Raw genomic sequence first — 20,972 nt, 5'->3', positions numbered from 1 at the left:
GAATTGGTAACCAGAGTTTATTGGTACACCTATCCTCAAATATATGTATATATACTGTACATATTACTAATCAAGAACCATGAGCCCATTTGTAAAACCAGGAAAGGAGGGCAAGGAAGGACAAGGGTAGGTGGGGAAGTGGGAGGTGAAAAGGGGGAGGAAATCAAGCATAAAATAATAAGCAAACAAAAAAAAATACCAAAACAGAAAAATAGCCAGCACTATAACTGAGAGAATAAATGATCATTTTGGAAATATTCTATGGATCTCGAGCAAGTCTGCCCCAGTCTTAACCAGAACTAAACAAAATCAGTTCCCCCGACTATAGAGACGTAGAGGACCCAGAGGCCAAAGGGTCTGCGAGGCACTGGAAGTGTAATGTATCCAAGTGGCCAAAATCCAATAGAACTAGGGACAACCTTTTCACTAGACGGGAAGGGAAGTAAACTCTCCAACAGCAACTTTATTGATAAACTAAGCTCCTATCTCTTCCTCTCTTCCCCCCTTCACCCTTTGACTATTTTACAAAACTAATCATATAGTTTAAAAAAAAAACATTTAACTCCTTTTTTCTGAATAAATCTGAAATCATATGAAGCACCAGGTCTCAAGTCTTCTGTCTTCTTCCCTGCAAAGGAAGAAGGCCCTTCTTCTGGTATCCATGTCACTGCCTGGTTATCATGGACATTTTGCATTAGCTGTCTAGCAGTGGGCTACTTTCAGGACCCAGGAGATAGCAGAGACGTGATGACAGCATGAAGAGGTTACTGGTGGTCATGGGCACAGCGCCACATTCACCACTGTCAGACCTCGTACACACAACCGTTTTCCTCGACAGAATCCATCAAGAAACTTGGTGGCAGAGCTTTTTTGCCGAGGAAAACGGCCGTGTGTATGTTTTTAGTCGAGAAAACTGTTGTGGATCTCGACGAGCAAAAAAGAGAACAAGTTCTCTTTTTCCTCGTCTGGGAGTCTCAATTTCCTCGGCGTGTTTCTCGTCGGGCTGGTTTACGACGAGGAACACCTTTGTGTGTATGCTTAGAAACCTGCGCATGCTCAGAATAAACTATGAGACGGGAGCGCACCTTCAGTAAAAGTACCGTTCGTAATGGAGATAGCACAATCGTCAACTATTTTATGCGGGAAAGAACAGCTGCAGGGATAACACTTTTTTGTTGGGAACAACTTCCAGATATCAGTTCCTCTTTAAGAATGATTCAACTTATATTATATTGCTTTAGCTGGTCAGTCAGTGGTAGTCAAAGCATACGGAGGTTTAAGGGATGTTTAGTCTAAAGAATTTCATCAATTTTTTATGTTGGATAATTATGCCGCATACACACGATCATTTTTCGGGTTGTAAAAAACAACGTTTTTTAAAAATGTCATATAAAACGATCGTGTGTGGGCTTCAGAGCATTTTTCGGGTTCTGATAAACGAAAAAAAATTTTTTCGAACATGCTCTATTTTTTCACAACGTTTTAAACAATGTCGTTTTTCGGGTTGTAAAAAATGATTGTGTGTGGGCTTCCCCTTTATAGTGCCGTTGTACGTGTTGTACGTCACCGCACTTTGCTAGAGCATTTTTTTTTTTCACGATCGTGTGTAGGCAACGTAGTTCTATTGATGAAGTTGAAAAAAAAATTGTTTTTTCCTAGAGCCTGAAAAACCTACGTTCGAAAAATTATCGTGTGTACGCGGCATTAGATGTGTTTTCAAAGCTTTCTTGATATTCAATAAAAACGTTATTCTTTATACAACTGGTTATATTGTTAAAGTTGTTTTTCCCAATCTGTAAAAAATCTTTGTACATTTGTACTGTGGCTAATCACCAGTTTAATGTATTCTAAACTAAAATCCCTAAAACATGCACTATATAATTACATTCCTTTATTATAATGTTCTTAGCTTACATAGCACAGTTTTCATAGGTCTAATTATTTACCAGCGAATTACTAACTTTGTGAGTCATCTTCTGGATAACACAACAATTTATACGTAAGTATCAAGCACATGGTGATCTGTCCAATTCAGAAGTGACAACACCCAGGTGTTTAGCTGTCTCGCCTCCTTGGTATGATCAAGGATCCCAGTGCTGTGAACATCATCATTTATTATAGGGAAATAAACATAAATATAAGGCTAAATAATGCATTTTTAACCAGTACAGTTTTGGTGAATTTAGAGTAAATCTAGATACGGGGCAGGTTGTCATTTAAATGCTTCTTCTATATTTCCATCACAAATGGAAAGGAAATATACCATCAAAGTCCTGGATTGAGATCGGGCTTAGGTAAGCATTGGGGGTGGCTGGGTGGGGGGATCCTGTGCACAGAAGGTTTTTTATCTTAATGCAGACAATACATTAAAGGTAAAAACCTTAAAGCGGTTGTATACCCTCCGGTACTATCATAACAATTTATATGTTTTTAAACACCATATAGTTATACATCGATTAAGCGCTATGGTTTTATCTACATTATTTGCTTTACTGTGTAACTGGCGATCGTGTAAAGAGTAAATCGTCTGGTAGGTCCGCGCCATCTCTGTAGTGGTCTTCCTTGTTTAATTCAATCTGTATTTCCGCCCATAGTTTCTTCTAGCCTGTGTAATACCGCGCGTGCGCATTAAGGTCACTATATTCAAGCCTCTTCTTCGTTTCCGGTTACTACTATATTCACAGCGTACACCAGGAAGCTTCTGTGTCTCTTGTCATCTGTGACGTGTAGGTCACGTGATAACCAACATGCACTTGGATGTGGACAAACCATAGCGGGATGTCGGGGCTGACATAAAGAAAGAATTTATCCGGCAGAGGCTCGGCTTGCCGGAATGGACGGGGATCCGGCGCATGCGCGGTACACGTCCGCACTACTTATTGCAGCGATAACTTCAGAATGACAGAGGTAAAAAAAAGGGCAAACGATTTAAAATGATGACATGCATATAAATAAATCAAAAGGGAATTTTTTGACTATACAACCACTTTAAGCTTTTTCAACCACTTTAACATTTTTTTAAATTTTCCCTCACTTTCAGTCCCAGTGATTCCGTCCCAGTGACAATAGTCACAAGGACTAATATAGATGGTGACTCTTCCCTACTTAATCCAAAACTTAAAAAAATGGAACAGAGGAGTCTGAATCTGGTACTTTATATACAGCTGGGAGTAAGCCGCATTGGAGTGAAGGTCCGTTATGATGCTGACTACTCTGTAGCTACCACCTCAACCCCCTTCCCAATGAAGTGCTTGATGTATTGTACTCAGGTTCTCTTAAAACTTTGTGTGGCAATATGGTAAATGCCGGCTGTACATCATTCCCTGGGTGAGTATTATGTGTCATGGCTGCTTTTTTTTCATTCAGTTCAGCCTTATAGATTATTGGTTAATACACTGTCATTCACATCAAGGACGTACCAAAATCAGCTCCCGGGTTAGCAGATTCTAACAGCTCTTGACCTTCTTGGCCCCAGTTAAAGATGTAACAATTCCCATAATCTTGGTGGAAAATATGGGTGAAATTCCTGAAAAAGAGAGCACGGAATTTAATTTCCTTTTTATATTTATTTTTTCTATTTAAGTTTTTAACCACTTTTTCCTTTTGTTTCCTATACACGTCTTGAGTTGTGTTGTCTTATTGGGTTTATATGAGCTTTAAACTGCTGCAGTAAAAACAACGAAGGTTTAAGCAATAAAGCATACAATACTATTCAAAGTAGTGTGGGTGTATTCTACCATCAAAGTAAATAAGTCATATTTACATTTTTTAAAAGGATTCTCTATCTAAAGTGGTAATAAAAATCTAGTGGAAGCCAGTTTCAGCTATGCATTCAGTCTGAGAATTTTTATCGGTCACACTGGGTAAGTTGTAGGTTTCCAGAAAAAAAAAACTTCAACAGCACCTTTATTAGCTTGCTTTCAGAATTTAAAAGAGAACCTGTCACCACACGTAATGGGGCAATGTCTGTACTTGGCCCATCAACACCCCTTTTTCTTGATAAAACTACTTTTGTGCACCCTGGAAACGCACAAGCCTAGATGGTTGGCACATGTAAATCTCAACTTCCAACCATAGTTGAGGATTTGGAAACCTCTCTGCGCCCTGAAGTTCATAGGGGGCTCCTCACTAAAGGTTATTTTGAGGGGCAGAGAGGCACATACTTTGAATAGTGGGATGCACAAAAGATGTCACCGCTTGATTTTAGCCGGGTTGATGTTTACTGTACATGTAGGCCCAGATTCTTAAAGGACTTACGACGGCGCATCGCCATGTACGCCGTCGTAAGTCCTAATCCGACCCGTCGTATCTATGCGTCTGATTCTTAGAATCAGTTACGCATAGATATCCATTAGATCTGACAGGCGTAAGTCTCTTACGGGGTCGCATCTAAACTGCATTTTTTTTTGACCGCTAGGTGGCGCTTCCGTCGAGTTCCGCATTGAGTATGCAAATTAGCTAGATACGCAAATTCCCGAACGTACGCACGTCCGACGCAGTAAAGTTACGATGTTTACGTTAGGCTTTTCCCGGCGTATAGTTGCCCCTGCTATATGAGGCGCAGCCAATGTTAAGTATGGCCGTCGTTCCCGTGTCGAAATTTGAAAAAGTTACGTCGTTTGCGTAAGTCGTCTGTGAAAGGGGCTGGACGTCATTTACGCTCACGTCGAAACCAATGACGTCCTTGCGGCGTACTTTGGAGCAATGCACACTGGGAAATGCGCCGTTCCGCAAAAACGTCAATCACGTCGGGTCACAGTAGTTTAACATAAAACACGCCCCCCTTCCACATTTGAATTAGGTGGGCTTACGCCGGCCATTTTACGCTACGCCGCCGCAACTTACAGAGCAAGTGCTTTGAGAATACAGCACTTGCCCGTGTAAGTTGCGGCGGCGTAACATAAATCAGATACGTTACGCCCGCACAATTTTACGCGGATGTACGTGAATCTGCCCCGTCGTGTTCACCTGGGTAGATGAAAAGTTCCAACACTAAAGTGCAAAATTGAAAAAAATTCATGTAGGCAGTAATTTTGCATTTATAAAGACTGACATTTTTTTTTCTTCATTGCTTCTGCTTTAAGTCTTCAGGGAAAAGAAAGGTTATAATTTCAGATGTCATCAAATGCTCCATAAGCTTCTATTTTTATCAGAACTTTAAAGGGGTTGTAAAGGTTTGTTTTTTATTTTCTAAATAGGTTCCTTTAAGCTAATGCATTGTTGGTTCACTTACCTTTTTCTTCGATTTCTCTTCTAAATGTTTTTTTTCTACGTCTGAATTTCTCACTTCCTGTTTCTCCTCAGTAAGCTTGCCCCCATCATCCGAGCCGTTCTGGCTGGGGGTTAGTACCCTGCGGGGAGCGTCTCCCTGCAAGGATGTAGTCCCAAGGGAGGGGGCGAGCACGCTGACTAACCCCCAGGGAGAACGGCTCAGATGATGGGGGCAAGCTTACTGAGGAGAAACAGGAAGTGAGAAATTCAGACAAAGAAAAAAAACAATTATGCCCTGTACACACGATCAGTCAATCCGATGAGAAAGGTCTGATGGATTTTTCCATCAGTTAACCGATGAAGCTGACTGATGGTCAGTCGTGCCTACACACCATCAGTTAAAAAAACAATCGTGTCAGAAAGTTCAATGCTTCCAAGCATGCGTCGACTTGATTCTGAGCATGCGTGGATTTTTAACCGTTTCAACATTTTTAACCGATGGATAAATAACCGATGGGGCCCACACACTATCGGTTTGGTCTAATGAAAACGGTCTATCAGACCGTTCTCATTGGACTGACCGATCGTGTGTACGCGGCAATAGAAGGGAAATCGAAGGAAAAGGTAAGTGAACCAACAATGCACTATCTTAAAGGAACCGATTTAGAAAATAAAAAAAAATAACCATTACAACCCCTTTTTAAGGCTCTAGCAGCAAGACGTGCTAGAACTTATTGTTTCTAACCAGCTGAAAGACATTGCCTGACCTGATCTAAATGGTATGGAGTTTTGCCATTTAGGCAAATTAAAAATGGTGGTTGGCTGATTAGGTAATGGATGGATAGATCAGGAGCATACTAACAGGTAGAGTTAGGCCGGCTTATCAGTAGATAAGCCGGCCTAACTCAGAATTTACGCCGACGGATGTTTAAGCGTATGCTCAAACAGAGATACGCTTAAACATATCTAAGATACGACGGCTTGCGCCGTCCTATCTTAGATTGCAATATTTTGGATGGCCGCTAGGTGGCGCTTCCATTGCAGTCGGCGTAGATTATGTAAATGAGTTGTTACGCCGATTCACAAACGTACGCCCGGCCGCCGCAGTCGATTTACGCCGTTTCCGTAAGGCCTTAGTAGGCCTAAAGTTATTCCACCTATTAGGTGGAATAAAATGTTAAAGTATGGCCGCCGTTCCCGTCGCGAGATTCAAATTTTTTACGTCGTTTGCGTAAGTCGTCCGCGAATCGGGATTTACGTCGTTTACGTCCACGTCAAATTCAATAGGCCCGTACGGCGTACTTAGCCGCAATGCACACTGGGAAATGTAGGCGCCCGGCGCATGCGCAGTAAAAAAAAAACTTCAAAAACGTGAGGTCAAGCCTCATTACCATACAACACTCCCCCCTCCAAGACATTTGAATCCGCCGCCCTTACGCCCGCCCGCTTTAGGCTACGCCGCCGTATATTAGCAGGCAAGTACATTGAGAATCATGTACTTGCCTCGCTAACTTACGGCGGTGTAGCTTAAATTCCTTAAGCTACGCTGCCGCAAAGTTAGGTCATTGTACCTGAATCTACCTATAAAGGTCCAAGTAAAAAAAAAAAAAAAACAGAAAAGAGGTTCTCTACGACACTTCGTCTACTTTATAATCCTCCCAAAAAAAATTGAAACACATCTCTGGAAGCAGTTTTATACCTGTAACTACATGGTTGTCCTCCAAACATGCAGGTGAGAATCATTTCCTCTGCCTGGTACCCCATTTTAACCTTTTCATCTTCTGGTATTTGGGAAAATATGCTGGAAAACTGAAGTAGGTACCAATCTTTAATAGCTTGAACACCGCTTGTAAAATTGCGATAGCTGCACTGCGTCCCATTGTTGGTGCACTGTAGGAAAAAAAGTAAAAGAGGGAAATACTATATGAGAGACACAGACCTAGATTTTAAAGATAAAAGTACACACTCCTGTCCTTATAAGCTTTTGAAGAAGACCTCTGAACAAAGTTGGGCTTAGATGGATCCCCTCTAAACCGTCTGAATTTTGATCAATGTGTGGCCATTCCTGTTCAACAGAAGTCAATCATTAGATCGACTTCTGTCAAATGGACAAGCCACTGTCAGACTACAATGTCAGGGCGGCCCAAAGACCTACCAGCACAGGTTTGGAAGAACTCCAAATTGATAGAGGGAGAATTATATGATATTACGGGAGCAAAGTAGGGATATTACAAGGCAGAGGCAATGCCTAATGGTGTTTAGAGATGAGCTTGGGTTTGGCCTGAACTCAGAAGGCTGCTGTTAGTGCCAGCCTTATTCCCCACCCGCACATACACAAAAGAGGCAGGGATTCTTATGATTTTATTGACCTAACATTGCCAAATTAGGTCAACGTCATTAATTGAGTACCATGAGTCTGTGTTAGGTTAATGATGTCACATGCATCCCCGCCCTTTTGTGTAAGTCCGGATCCGGGTGAGGAATCCACTCCCTGTAGCTGAATGGCCTGACAATTACAGCTTTCTTCTGGGTTCAGCCAAATTGGGTTTTAGACCAAATCCAAGCTCATCACTAATGGTAGCAATGCATACTGTGCATAAACAATGTCTACCTACAAATATATACAATACAGTATATTACAACAAACTGCACAACCCTTCTTGGAAAACCGATCACAAATCGTGAAACTGGGGTCTTTCACTTCTGAAAAACTTACGGTGTCATGCGGAGTCCCTCAGGGATCTCCCTTATCGCCCGTATTGTTTAATATCTATCTTCGCCCTCTCTTTGAAATCATCAGTAACCAGAAGTTACTTTACCACTCCTATGCAGACGACACACAACTGTATTTCCGCATCTGTAACAAAAAGGATCATTCTCTTGGACTAGAGAAATGCCTTACTCTAATAGATAACTGGATGACAAAGAGTTATCTTAAACTCAATGGTTCGAAAACAGAACTTCTCCTGTTTCACGCTAACCGGAAAAATCACCCCGCATCAACATGGACTCCCCCACCCATTCTGGGTAAAACCATCACCCCTAGCACCAAAGTCAAAAGCCTCGGAGTCATTTTCGATACCTACATGACAATGGATGCACAAATAGGGTCTGTAGTCAGCGGATCGCACCATCTGCTGCGCCTACTACGTAGACTCACACCCTTTATCCCGAAAGAGGACATTGCAGTCGTGGTGGGAACAATTATCAATTCCAGACTCGACTACGCAAATGCCCTCCATCTAGGACTCCCCAAATACCAAATCACTCGTCTACAAGTCGTTCAAAATACGGCCGCTCGACTAGTGACTGGGAAAAAACCATGGGAATCAATCTCACCTTCACTGAGATCCCTTCATTGGTTGCCAGTAAAAGACAGAATCACTTTCAAGGCACTCTGCCTAATACATAAGTGTATTCAAGGAAACGCCCCCCAATATCTATGCGAAAAAATAAAAGCCCATAACCCCAATCGCATTCTGTGATCCACCAATCAAAACCTCCTCCAGATACCCAAAGCCAGATACAAGTCCAAAGGAGATCGAAGATTTGCAGTCCAGGGACCTCGCCTGTGGAATGCACTACCAACTACCATCCGACTGGAGTCGGACCACTTGGCCTTCAGGAGAAAGATTAAAACCCATCTCTTCTGAGGTCAAGGGGTTCCTTACCCATGAAATAGATACAGCGCCCAGAGGCGATTCAGTTCGCATGTGTTGCGCTTTACAAGTCTCTCTCTCTCTCTCTCTCTCTCTCTGCACAACCCTGTGACGTGACCTCTGTATAAAAGTGACTTTACAATTTCTGGCTGCTGTTCTGATTGCTTGAGAGTGGCTGTACTGTACTTTTATGCACAGTGATCTATTGCTTTGGATTATATGGCTGTGAATAGACTAGTACCCTGTGCCAGGAGGTTGTGTCACCTGCTGTTCTAGACCTCATAGCTAGGAAATAGGAGACAGAACATTTAATGGCCTTATAATGTGTAATGATAGGATGCATTGATCTCACCAATTGATTGATCCACCCCTCACAAAGTTTCTGCAAACAACTGCTACACAGCCTAAAAATGTTCATAATGACATAATCCTCTTAAAAAGTGCTTTCATCATTCTTGTAAAAAAAACAGGTTGAATTATGACTTGGTGGAGTTATGGTTGTAACTGAGACTCCACCAAGCACTCCAGGAAGCACTATCTTCTACCTTACTAATACAGTTATCTGTTTCTGAAGTGTCCCTATAAACTCAAAGAAAGACAATAATATTTACTAATTTACATGGTACCTACCCTTCTTACAGTCAGGGTACCTAAATACATACCAGGCGCCTCCAAAATAACTCTTATGCCACGTACAAACGGTCTGACTTTCCGACAACAAATGTTCAATGTGAGCTTTTGGTCGGAATATCCGACCAAAAGCTCACATTGAACATTTGTTGTCGGAAAGTCAGACCGTTTGTGTGTAGGCTCCATCGGACATTTACTGTCGGAATTTCCGACAACAAATGTTTGAGAGCTGGTTCTCAATTTTTCCGACAACAAAAGTTCTTGTCGTAAATTCTGATCTTCTGTAGCCAATTCCGACGCACAAAAATCCTACGCATGCTCGGAATTAATTTTACGCATGCTCAGAATCATTAAACTTAATTTTTCTCGGCTCGTCGTAGTGTTGTACGTCACCGTGTTCTTGGCGATTGGATTTTCCGACAACATTTTTGTGACCGTGTGTATGAAAGACAAGTTTGATCCAACATCCGTCGGAAAAAAAAACACGGTTTAGATGTCGGAATGTCCAATCGCGGCATTAGAGTTATTTTCAATAGAAAGCAGCCACTGCCTAGCCACAGAGTAGAAAAACCTGACCTCTGTCTACATGCTCTAGAGAAAGACCCTTGCACTATGCAGAGAAGCAGTGGTCTCTTTGCAGAGATATAACACACTCCCTGCTGAGTCAGACTTACAGCTCCCCAATGAATAAAGTTGGTGTTCTCTCTCTATTTGAGAGTTCTAATTCTGAATCAGTGGGTGGCATGTTGGACTTCTGCAGAAAGACCAATGCTTCCATACTGAGAATGAGGACCCTTCTCTACAGCATGCTGGCAGGGGATAGCATTTTTTTACATAGGCTGTGGCTACTTTCTAATTAATGGGGATCGTAGGATTTTGCACTGCTTTCGGCTAGAGGCAGTGGTCCGTTACATTAGTGTTGCCCTCTGAGCTACCATACATGGTAGATCGCTTTTAAAAGTGCATTTGACATTTGGGAGGCATTATGTCACTTCCTCACTGCCTGTTTTAACCCCTAAAAGCCTTCAGCGCCATTCTGCAACTGCTGGCAGTTGCAGGGAGTTTGTAGGACAGCCCTATTCACTTGTCCAGCCACCTTTGCAGCTTAAAGCGGTTGTAAAGCCCGACCTTGCCGGAAAGTAGACGCCCGACCTTGCCGGAAAGACGCCCGACCTTGCCGGAAAGACGCCCGACCTTGCCGGAAAGATGCCCGACCTTGCCGGAAAGAAGTCTCCCGCGTTCATGCACGGAAGTGACGGCATCACAGCTCCAGCCACGATACCCGAAAGACACGCCGAGGCAACATGTCAGCCCCCTCGGCGTGGACCAGGTGAGATATCGACGCCTCGTTCTAAGGTAAGTATTTGATAATGAGCTAGTATACTTCTTCTAAATAATTATTTGAGAATAAAATAATCTTTTGTATGCAACTGTTTCCCAGCACCAACCCTGTCCTTCCCATAAAGACTATTACAATGCTGTATGGTAACATTGGAGTATAAATCCGCTTTAACCAAACTGACAAGATAAACAAGGGCAGTTGTGCCAACGGGCGTTTTATAAAACCAAGTAGCAAAAACGTTTAATGTTTGCAGTTTCCAGCTAAATACAAGCCGAGTCTGAACCGGTTACAACTACCTCTGTATGAGCAGTATGTCTCGGTTTGTCTCATAAAAGTACATTGTGATGGATCGTACTATTCCACAAAACTGGCGCTGAAGTGGAAGGCAAATATCAGGAGGCTTAAGGGATTAGAGAAGACTTTGTAAGACCTGGCAGGAGCTCTAATTGTAAATGAGATGTATTAATAGGGAAGTACAAAACTTAGAGTTGTATGCTCTCTAGAAGACAGATTAAAACATAATGAAACCCGAGAAGTGGGTACATTTTGAAATTGTTGCATTTTTTTTATACTGCCAGAGGCAGGTGGTGGTATATTTTTTGGGGGGGTGGCAAACAATCCACCGCACTTACCCCATTAAGTTCGCGAGCGGCAACTTCACCTCCTGGTGCTTCACGGTGGCTTCCCTTGGTCTCCTCCCTCCTCCTCCTCGGCGGCCAATAGTATCGATTCCCCTCTTGGTCAATCGGGTGACGGGTCTCAGGACCCGCTTCCTGATTTGCCCAGGAGGAGAATCAGGAAGACATTAGCGAATATTAATTTGCTATTGTCACACAACTGGGTAGGCTCGCCCACCCTTTTTTTAAGCCTCTGGCTCTAATCACGTGCTTCTAAAAAAATGGATTAGGGGGGCGGCACCCTGCACCCCGTATGGACAGGCTGGCACTGCTGCCAAATACTGTACATTGAAAAGACGGTACCACGTGTGATCCACGTATGTACTGCAGTACGGTGCAATGGTACCCCAACTAAAACAGTAGTGGGCAACAACCCCACACTGCAGCTCACCATGTTGCAGTCCATTGGCAGCTTACTCAAAATGAATGGACTGCATCAAACATTAAATTGGTACTAAAGGTTCAGTTTTTTCTTTTTTTTTTTAAATAACAAACATGTCATACTTACCTCCACTGTGCAGTTAGTTTTGCACAGAGTGGCCCTGATGGTCTTCTTCTGGGGTCCCACGGCGGCTCTTGCGGCTCCTCCCCACAATAGCTAACCCCATCTGGGAAGCTCTCTCGAGGGGGTTACCTCGTGGGTGTGCTCCCGTTTGATACACTCGACGCCTGGGAGCCAATGACTGCGCTGCTATCAGTCTATCCAATGAAGAGCCGACAAGCTGTGGGGAAAGTGACGTGGGATCGGGGCTCAGCTAAGTAAAACGGGCGCTGGGGGGGGGGGGATGCAGGCACAGCAAGGCATTTTTTCACCTTAATGTATGCTATGCATTAAAAAAACATGAGGGTTTAATGCACAAGACTAAGCACTTTAATGCACTTTAAAGAAAGATAATTTTTTGCTTTTTAATCAAATAGTTGCCCTAAAGTACGATCTGGTATGACTATTTTAAATACTGTATCTCAAAAATGTATTTGTAAGTGCTGGTGCACACTACTTGTGATGAGACTTGAGCCGAATGTCAAAGAAAATCAATCTCATCAATTTGATTCAACATGGTGCCACTTTGGAAAAGGTTCCAGTGCTACTTTGGTGTGATTTAATCACATTGCAGCAGTATGAACCCAGAATTCTTTCTAGCATTTAGTTATATCCCAGGGAATGTGATCTGTGCCTCTGTATTTAAGGGAAAGAATATGTTCTTCAAAGGAACCTGTTTGGGTGTAAACATAGGTGCTGCCATTGCTGACTCATATTTGTAGGTACATGGCTTCTATCCTTAGCCATTATTCACAACTGAGTCATTGACATGGAACACAAATGCAACTGGTAAAATGTTGGAAAAATGATATAATTGTTTCAGGTCAGTAAATCACTAGGCTGAAAAGTAGGCTAAAGATGACAACGCTGGATTTTGCACCTTTGCAGTTTTGCACTTCCCCTTAAGGACTTTTGACATAAAAGAAGTTCCTTGTCTATCCATCCATAGATTTGCAGAGGGCGAGGGAAGTAAAGTGGCAGGGGCGTACCTAGAGCATATGGCACCCGGGGCGGATCCAATATCTGGCACCCCCCCCACACGTTAAAATGTAAAAACACCCCACTGTGCCCCCTGCATACCTCTGCATCCTTCAATATCTTTTTGTTACTACTGTGTACCCCTCTCCACAACTGCACCTCTGGACCACTTTACATTGCACAGTACCCTGCACCTCTGGACCCTTTTACATTACACAGCCACCTGCACCTCTGGACCCCTTTACATTACACAGCACCCTGCATCACTGGCCCCCTTTACATCTCATAGCCCCCTGCACCTCTGGACCCTTTTACATGACACAACACCCTGCATCACTGCACCCCTTTTACATTACACAGCCACCTGCACCTCTGGTCATGTCAGCTAAAAAAAAAAAAAAAAAAAAAAATAAAAAAAAAATGTTTTTTTATTTTTTTTATTTTTTTTAAATCGGGATGGTGTCACCCCTCTAGTGGGTGTCACCCGGTGCGGCCCGCACCCCCCGCACCCCCCTAGCAACGCCACTGTAAAGTGGAATTGTGCAGCAGTTTTAGGTAAAAAATAGACCCTACATACGTAAGCCCTTGTTCACACCAATGCAATTTGTCATGTGATTTGACAGTTCAAAATCGCATGACAAGTCGCACCTTATTTTCAGACTGGTTTCAGACTGAGTTTGCATCTAAACCCAACTCATTCTTACAGGGAAGGTATAATTGCAACTCCAGCCTTAGAAATCTCTTGGCAGGTAAACCAGTAAACATCTATGTATTTCAACAGTGTATTTGACTGTCTGCCCAAAATTCTACCTTTAGCTCACAAAGGGTAGAACGAGTGCAGATTTTTTTAAAGGTGACTGACCAAAGTCAAGGCTATGTTTCTGAATTAGGATTGGTTCAAAACCCTGAAAATGTTTTGGTTAAAATAGGAAACAAAACTTCAACACGGTTGTCACTGCACTGCCAACCAGGCCATATGATGAAAAGCTTCTGGTTAAAGCAGAATCCCAGGCAGATATAAAATACAGTAAAACCTTGGTTTGTGAGCATAATTGGTTCCAGAAACATGCTTGTAATTAAAAGCACTTGTATATCAAAGCATTTTTTTTACAGGGTATAAAAGAGAAGAGAGGCACCTCTAAGGCCTCGTACACACGACCGAACATGTCTGCTGAAACTGGTCCGTGGACCAGTTTCAGCAGACATGTTCGGTCGTGTGTACGGCCGACCGGACAAATGTCCAGCGGATCGGACAGGTTTCCAGCGGACAAATGTTTCTTAGCATGCTAAGAAACATGTCCGCTGGAAGCCTGTCCGTCGAACATGTTTGGTCGTCTGTACGACTTACCGGACATGTCCGCTGGGCCGCCATCCCTCGCATGCGTCGAAGTGATTCGACGCATGCGTGGAAGCATTGACCTTCCAGGGTCGTGCACGTCGCCACGTCATCATCGAGGACACGTCACCGCGTTTGTTTTCCGCTGGGATTTTGGTCTGATGGTGTGTATAGCCATCAGATCAAAATCCGGCAGCGGACATGTCCGATGAAACGGTCCGCGGACCGTTTTCAACGGACAGATCCGCTGGTGTGTACGAGGCCTAAGTGTAGCAATAAGTTGCTAAATGTTGTACCTTCATTAAATGTAATCATATTGCTACAATTAGAGGCTCCTCTCTTCTTTTTTTATACTCAGTTGTGACATGACGCTACTCTTATATCAAGACATCGCTTGTATATCAAGGCAAAATGTATTAAAGCATTTTGCTTGTCTTGCAAACCGCTCTCAAACCAAGTTACTCTCAAACCAAGGTTTTACTGTACACAAAATAATACAGCTCTTTAAAAGAGAAGTATGGTCAAAGCTTGTTTGTTCATACTTCTCATGTGGGTCACAGGAGCGCACTTACTTGCTCTTCTGTAACCCAGAATCAGCTGTCAGTGAGCTAAAATCCACTGCTGGCTGATGTCACAAAGCTTCTCCATTCTCTGGATGTATCCCAACAATAATGTTGGCATCTACCCAGATAGCTGACCGGCAGCTGCCCCAGCCTCTTAGCATGCCACTGAGAGCCTGAGCCAGCTGCTCCCATCTCCTCCTAAGCCCTGAGCCCCAGTGATCTCTGGAGGAGCAGAACAGAAAATGGTACAGAGGAGACTGAGAACTGAGCGATCAGCAGTCAAGTTATCATTCAGTTCTTGGACTTAAAGCTAATGGGGGACAACTGCAGCATCACAGTGATGCTGCAGCCATAGAGGTATGTTGTTGTTTTTTTACACTTATGTAATCATTCATTACTAGACACATTAAATGTATTTTTAAAGTGTTACTAAACCCACAACTGTAAAATCAGTCTGTACATGCAGTAAAGCATGCTTGTTATACTCACTGTGGAACCTAAGGGGTTAATCCTCTGCATTGTATAAAAAGGCTGTTTGACCCTGTGTTCTCTGTTAATTAGTGTGCTACTTCTCTTTTTACTGACCAATCACAGGCTGGGGGAGGGACAAGACCTTTAAGTGTTGGCTGATTTACAGCAGAGAAAAATTAGGTCAAAGCTATATAAGACAAAGAACCGGATGACCAAAAATACAAATTCTTTGACAGTTAAAACACCCCCCGATGTGTATTTAATTGGTGTATTTAGCTGTTTTCCTGGAGTTTAGCTTTAAATGAGAAATATAAAATTGGTTAAAGAATGATTCTTACCAGTTCTATGGCTACTTTGTATCTCTCTGCATAGAATGTCTGGTTGCCTTTGGTGGCATTATGGATCTGGGTATAATCTGTGCTGCTGTCAAAGATGTTGTAGACAATTGGGTTGTTGGGATCATGTTCATCAATGACAACTAGAGGCATGTAGTTCCACAGACTAGGGTCAAGGGTCACATTCTGGTTTGTGTTGTTGGGAGTTGGTATTCCAGAGTCGTGCTGACTTGAAAACTGGATTCGATCCAATGCAGTGTCAACCAGTTCATCCAAATCATGTAGGAGATGCTTAACACGTGAATACCTGTAATGCAAATACACAATAACATATTCAATTTTTATATGGTGCCATGTGACATAAAAGTGGAACTTGTTTTGTATAGAGCAGAAAGAGGTTAGAACCTCTGTCAGGTTTTTCAATGTGCATTAAGTGCATCGCCCTGAAATGGATATGGATAAATAAGGACAACGAATTAGTGTGCCCTAAAGTGTACAGTGCCTTGAAAAAGTATTCATACCCTTAATATTTTCCATATTTTGCCATGCTACAACCAAAAACGTAAATTTATTATTTTAGATAGACCAACGCAAAGTGGCACATAATTGTGAAGTTAAAGTGGTTGTAAACCCCTAGATTAAGGCTTACCTGTAGGTGCTTGAACTATCTCCTAAACCGCCACGGTTTAGGAGATATTTACTATAATCACAGGCGCCGCTGTCTATGGTGCCTGCGCTGTAGACAAGCGGTGCAGGCGCACTGTAGTGTGATGTTCTTTATTGAGGCCGTGCAGTCACTGCTGGCTCCCGCGCGCATGGCTCCGGCTAATCAGAGCGCCGGAGCCGTGATAGGCGGAAGTAACCCCTGGGCAAGATGTCGGCTGCCCGGGTGTTGGAAGAGGGTGGCTGCGGGGGTGAGAATTACATAATGAGCTAGTATGCCATGCATACTAGCTCATTATACCTTTGTCTTGCAGGTGGTGTTTTTTTTCCTGGGTTTACTTCCTCTTTAAAGGAAAATTAAAAATGGTTTTCAAAATATTTTACAAATAAATATGTGAAAAGTGTGGCGTGCATTTGTAGTCAGCCATCCTCTGATACCTCTAACTAAAATTGAGTGGAACCATTTGCCTTCAGAAGTCACCTAATTAGTAAGCACAAACCAAGCCACAAAGTCCAAAGAATTGTCTATAGATCTCCGAGACAGGATTGTATTGATGCACAGATCTGGGAAAGGGTACAGAAAAATTTCTGCAGCAGTGAAGGTCCCAATGAGCACAGTGGCCTCCATCATCTGTAAATGGAAAACGTTTGGAACCATCAGGACTCTTCCTAGAGTGGGCCGCAGGGCCAAATTAAGTGATCGAGGGAGAAGGGCCTTAGTCAGGGAAGTGACCAAGAACCCAATGGTCACTCTGACAGAGTTCCAACATTTCTCTGTGGAGAGAGGAGAACCTTTCAGAAGAACAACCATCTCTGCAGCACTCCACCAATAAGGCCTGTATGGTAGAGTAGCCAGACGGAAGCCACTCCTCAGTAGAAGGCACATGACAGCCCACCTAGAGTTTACCAAAAGGTACCTGAAGGACTCTCAGACCATGAGAAACATAATTCTCTGGTCTGATGAAACAAAGATTGAACTCTTTGGCCCGAATGGCAAGCGTAATGTCTAAAGCAGGGGTCTCCAAACTTTTTACTTCGAGGGCCACATTCTATATTTTACACATATTCGCGGGCCGGAAACATAATTTATAAATAAATCCACAGAAGAAGAATAGAATAGAATTTGACTTACTGCTGACAGCAGGATTGGATGGTGCTCCTATATTCTTTGCTGGCACCTAAACGCTGGAGCATCATGCAGCGGGGCTAAACTTCCAGCGTGCATGAGGCTTTACATCCGTGTCACCATCATCTGTGTCCCCATCAGTCTTCCCATTCATCTGTGTCCCCATTTATCTGTGTCCCCATCATCTGTGTCCCCATCAGTCTCCCCATCCATCAGTCTCCCCATCCATCAGTCTCCCCATCCATCTGTGTCCCCATCCATCTGTGTCCCCATCCACCTGTGTCCCCATCAGTCTCCCCATTCATCTGTGTCCCCATCAGTGTCCCCATCCATCTGTGTCCCCATTCATCTGTGTCCCCATCAGTGTCCCCATCCATCTGTGTCCCCATCCACCTGTGTCCCCATCATCTGTGTCCCCATCATCTGTGTCCCCATCAGTCTCCCCATCCATCTGTGTCACCATCATCTGTGTCCCTATCTGTGTCCCCATCCATCTGTGTCCCCATCCACCTGTGTCCCCATCATCTGTGTCACCATCATCTGTGTCCCCATCAGTCTCCCCATCCATCTGTGTCACCATCATCTGTGTCCCCATCCATCTGTGTCCCCATCCACCTGTGTCCCCATCATCTGTGTCACCATCATCTGTGTCCCCATCAGTCTCCCCATCCATCTGTGTCACCATCATCTGTGTCCCCATCAGTCTCCCCATTCATCTGTGTCCCCATTCATCTGTGTCCCCATCAGTGTCCCCATCCACCTGTGTCCCAATCCACCTGTGTCCCCATCATCTGTGTCCCCATCATCTGTGTCCCCATCAGTCTCCCCATCCATCTGTGTCACCATCATCTGTGTCCCCATCAGTCTCCCCATCCATCTGTGTCACCATCATCTGTGTCCCCATCAGTCTCCCCATTCATCTGTGTCCCCATCAGTCTCCCCATTCATCTGTGTCCCCATTCTTCTGTGTCCCCATCACTCATTAGGCTATCCCCACAAATTGGTGTCCCCATTAGAGCCCCCCCCATCATTTATCCGAGTCTCCCTGCACATTTGTGTCCCCATCACAGCCCACCCCCGCCTGCATATTTGTGTCACCATTAGAGCCATCAGCCCCCCTCCTCACATGTTTGTGTCCCCATAAGAGCCACCAGCACCCCCACATTTGTGTCCCCATCAAACCCCACAGATATTTGTGTCCCCATCAAAATCATCAGCCCCCCACATTTGTGTCCCCATCAGACCCCACAGATATTTGTGTCCCCATCAGAGTCATCACCCCCCCCCCCCCATATATATATATTTATGTCCCATCAGTCATCAGCCCCCCCCCCACATTTATGTCCCCATCAGTCATCAGCCCCCCCACATGTATGTCCCCATCAGAGTCATAAGCGCCCCAAAATGTGTGTCCCTATCAGTCTACAACCCCCCCTCCACGTGTGTCCCCATCAGAGTCATCAGCCCCCAGATGTTTGTGCCCCATCAGCGCCATTCAACCCACCCCCACTCAAGTGTATCAGCCCCCCTCCTTGCATGTGTCCAGCGCGTCTCCACTCTCCGTCACTGGCTGTGCAGACCTGCTGCATCTCCCGACTCCCGCCCCGCTGGTATTGCACACTCGTTACTGGTTAACAGCGAGGCGGGAGGCGGGAGCAGGGAGGCGGCAACGGGTCTGCCCTAAACACCTTATTGGCTGCTGGGATGCCGTGGTCCCAGCAGCCAACACACACAGTGAGATGCCGGGAGGGATTGCGGGACCTGCGCTGCATATTGCCTGGGGCGAATATGCAGCGCAGATTCTACAACTAACAGGTGGACTAAGGAGTCACGCTGCGGGCCGGAAGAAATGGCCTGGCGGGCCGGATGTGGCCCGCGGGCCGTAGTTTGGAGACCCCTGGTCTAAAGGAAGCCAGGCACAGCTCATCACCAGGCCATTACCATCCCTACAGTGAAGCATGGTGGTGGCAGCGGCAGGAACTGGGAGACTAGTCAGGATTGAGGGAAAGATGAATGCAGCAATGTACAGAGACACCCTTGATGAAAAACCTGCTCTAGAGCACTCTGGACCTCAGGCTGGGGCAAAGGTTCATCTTCCAACAATACAACGACCCTAAGCACACAGCCAAGATAACAAAGAAGTGACTACAGGAAAACTCTGTAAATGTCCATGAGTGACCCAGCTAGAGCCCAGACTTGAATACGATTGAACATCTCTGGAGAGATCTGAAAATGGCTGTGCATTGGCGCTCCCCATCCAACCTGATGAAGCTTGAGAGATCCTGCAGAGAAGAATGGGAGAAACTGGACAAAAACAGATGTGTCAAGCTCGTAGCATCATACTCAAAAAGACTTGAGGCTGTAATTGGTGCCAATGGTGCTTCAACAAAGTATTGAGCAATGGCTGTGAATACTTATGTACATGGGATTTTTTTGTTTTTTATAAAATTGCAAAGATTTCAAACAAACTTCAATCACATTGTCATTATGGGGTATTGGTTGTAGAATTTTTAGGAAAATAATGATTTTAATCTGTTTTGGAATAAGGCTTTAACATAACAAAATGTGGAAAGGGTGAAGCTATGTGAATACTTTCCGGATGCACTGTATACTGTATATTTTTATTTAATATATATTTTCTTCCTAATTTGATAGTTACATAGTTACATAGTTAGTTAGGATGAAAAAGACACAAGTCAATCCAGTTCAACCATCAAAAAAAAATAATAATAATGATATTATACAATCCCATATACCCAATTCTATACCCACAGTTGATCCAGAGGAAGGCAAAAAAACCCAGCAGAGCATGATCCAATTTGCTACAGCAGGGGAAAAAATTCCTTCCTGATCGCCCGAGAGGCAATCGGATATTCCCCGGATCACCTTTACCTATAAATGTTAGTACCCAGTTATATTATGTACATTTAGGAAAGAATCCAGGCCTTTCTTAAAGCAATCTACAGAGCCGGCCAGAACCACCTCTGGAGGGAGTCTGTTCCACATTTTCACAGCTCTTTCTGTGAAGAAACCTTTCTGTATTTGGAGGTGAAATCTCTTTTCCTCTAGACGTAAAGAGTGCCCCCTTGTCCTTTGTGTTGACCGTAAAGTGAATAACTCAACACCAAGTTCTTTATATGGACCTCTTATATATTTGTACATGTTGATCATATCCCCCCTTATTCTCCTTTTCTCAAGAGAGAATAAATTCAGTTCTTCTAATCTTTCCTCATAGCTGAGCTCCTCCATGCCTCTGATCAGTTTGGTTGCCCTTCTCTGCACTTTCTCCAGTTCCCCAATATCCATTTTGAGAACTGGGGCCCAAAACTGAACTGCATATTCCAGATGATGATGTCATAAGTCTTACACTTGATTAAATTCATTACAACAACTTACGACAAGCAGCAAGCTAGCCCTTAATCTTCTAGCCCTTTCCTTCC

General features: G+C 43.9%; 1 protein-coding gene across 1 annotated transcript in view; it reads right to left on the bottom strand.

The window, feature by feature from the left end:
• Positions 1-20,972, bottom strand: part of SCNN1B (sodium channel epithelial 1 subunit beta) — a 117,771-nt gene that overhangs the window by 53,232 nt on the left and 43,567 nt on the right. The window contains exons 4-6 of the mRNA XM_040356665.1: positions 15,747-16,050; positions 6,911-7,101; positions 3,420-3,526 (exon numbers count right to left, since the gene is read on the bottom strand). Coding sequence (XP_040212599.1) covers positions 3,420-3,526; positions 6,911-7,101; positions 15,747-16,050 — 602 coding nt within the window. The remainder of the gene's footprint in view (positions 1-3,419; positions 3,527-6,910; positions 7,102-15,746; positions 16,051-20,972) is intronic.

Source organism: Rana temporaria, chromosome 6, assembly GCF_905171775.1.
Source record: "Rana temporaria chromosome 6, aRanTem1.1, whole genome shotgun sequence".
Classification (NCBI taxonomy): domain Eukaryota; kingdom Metazoa; phylum Chordata; class Amphibia; order Anura; family Ranidae; genus Rana; species Rana temporaria.
Note: the sequence above shows the minus strand (reverse complement) of the source record. Positions and strands in the feature narration are given on the sequence as shown.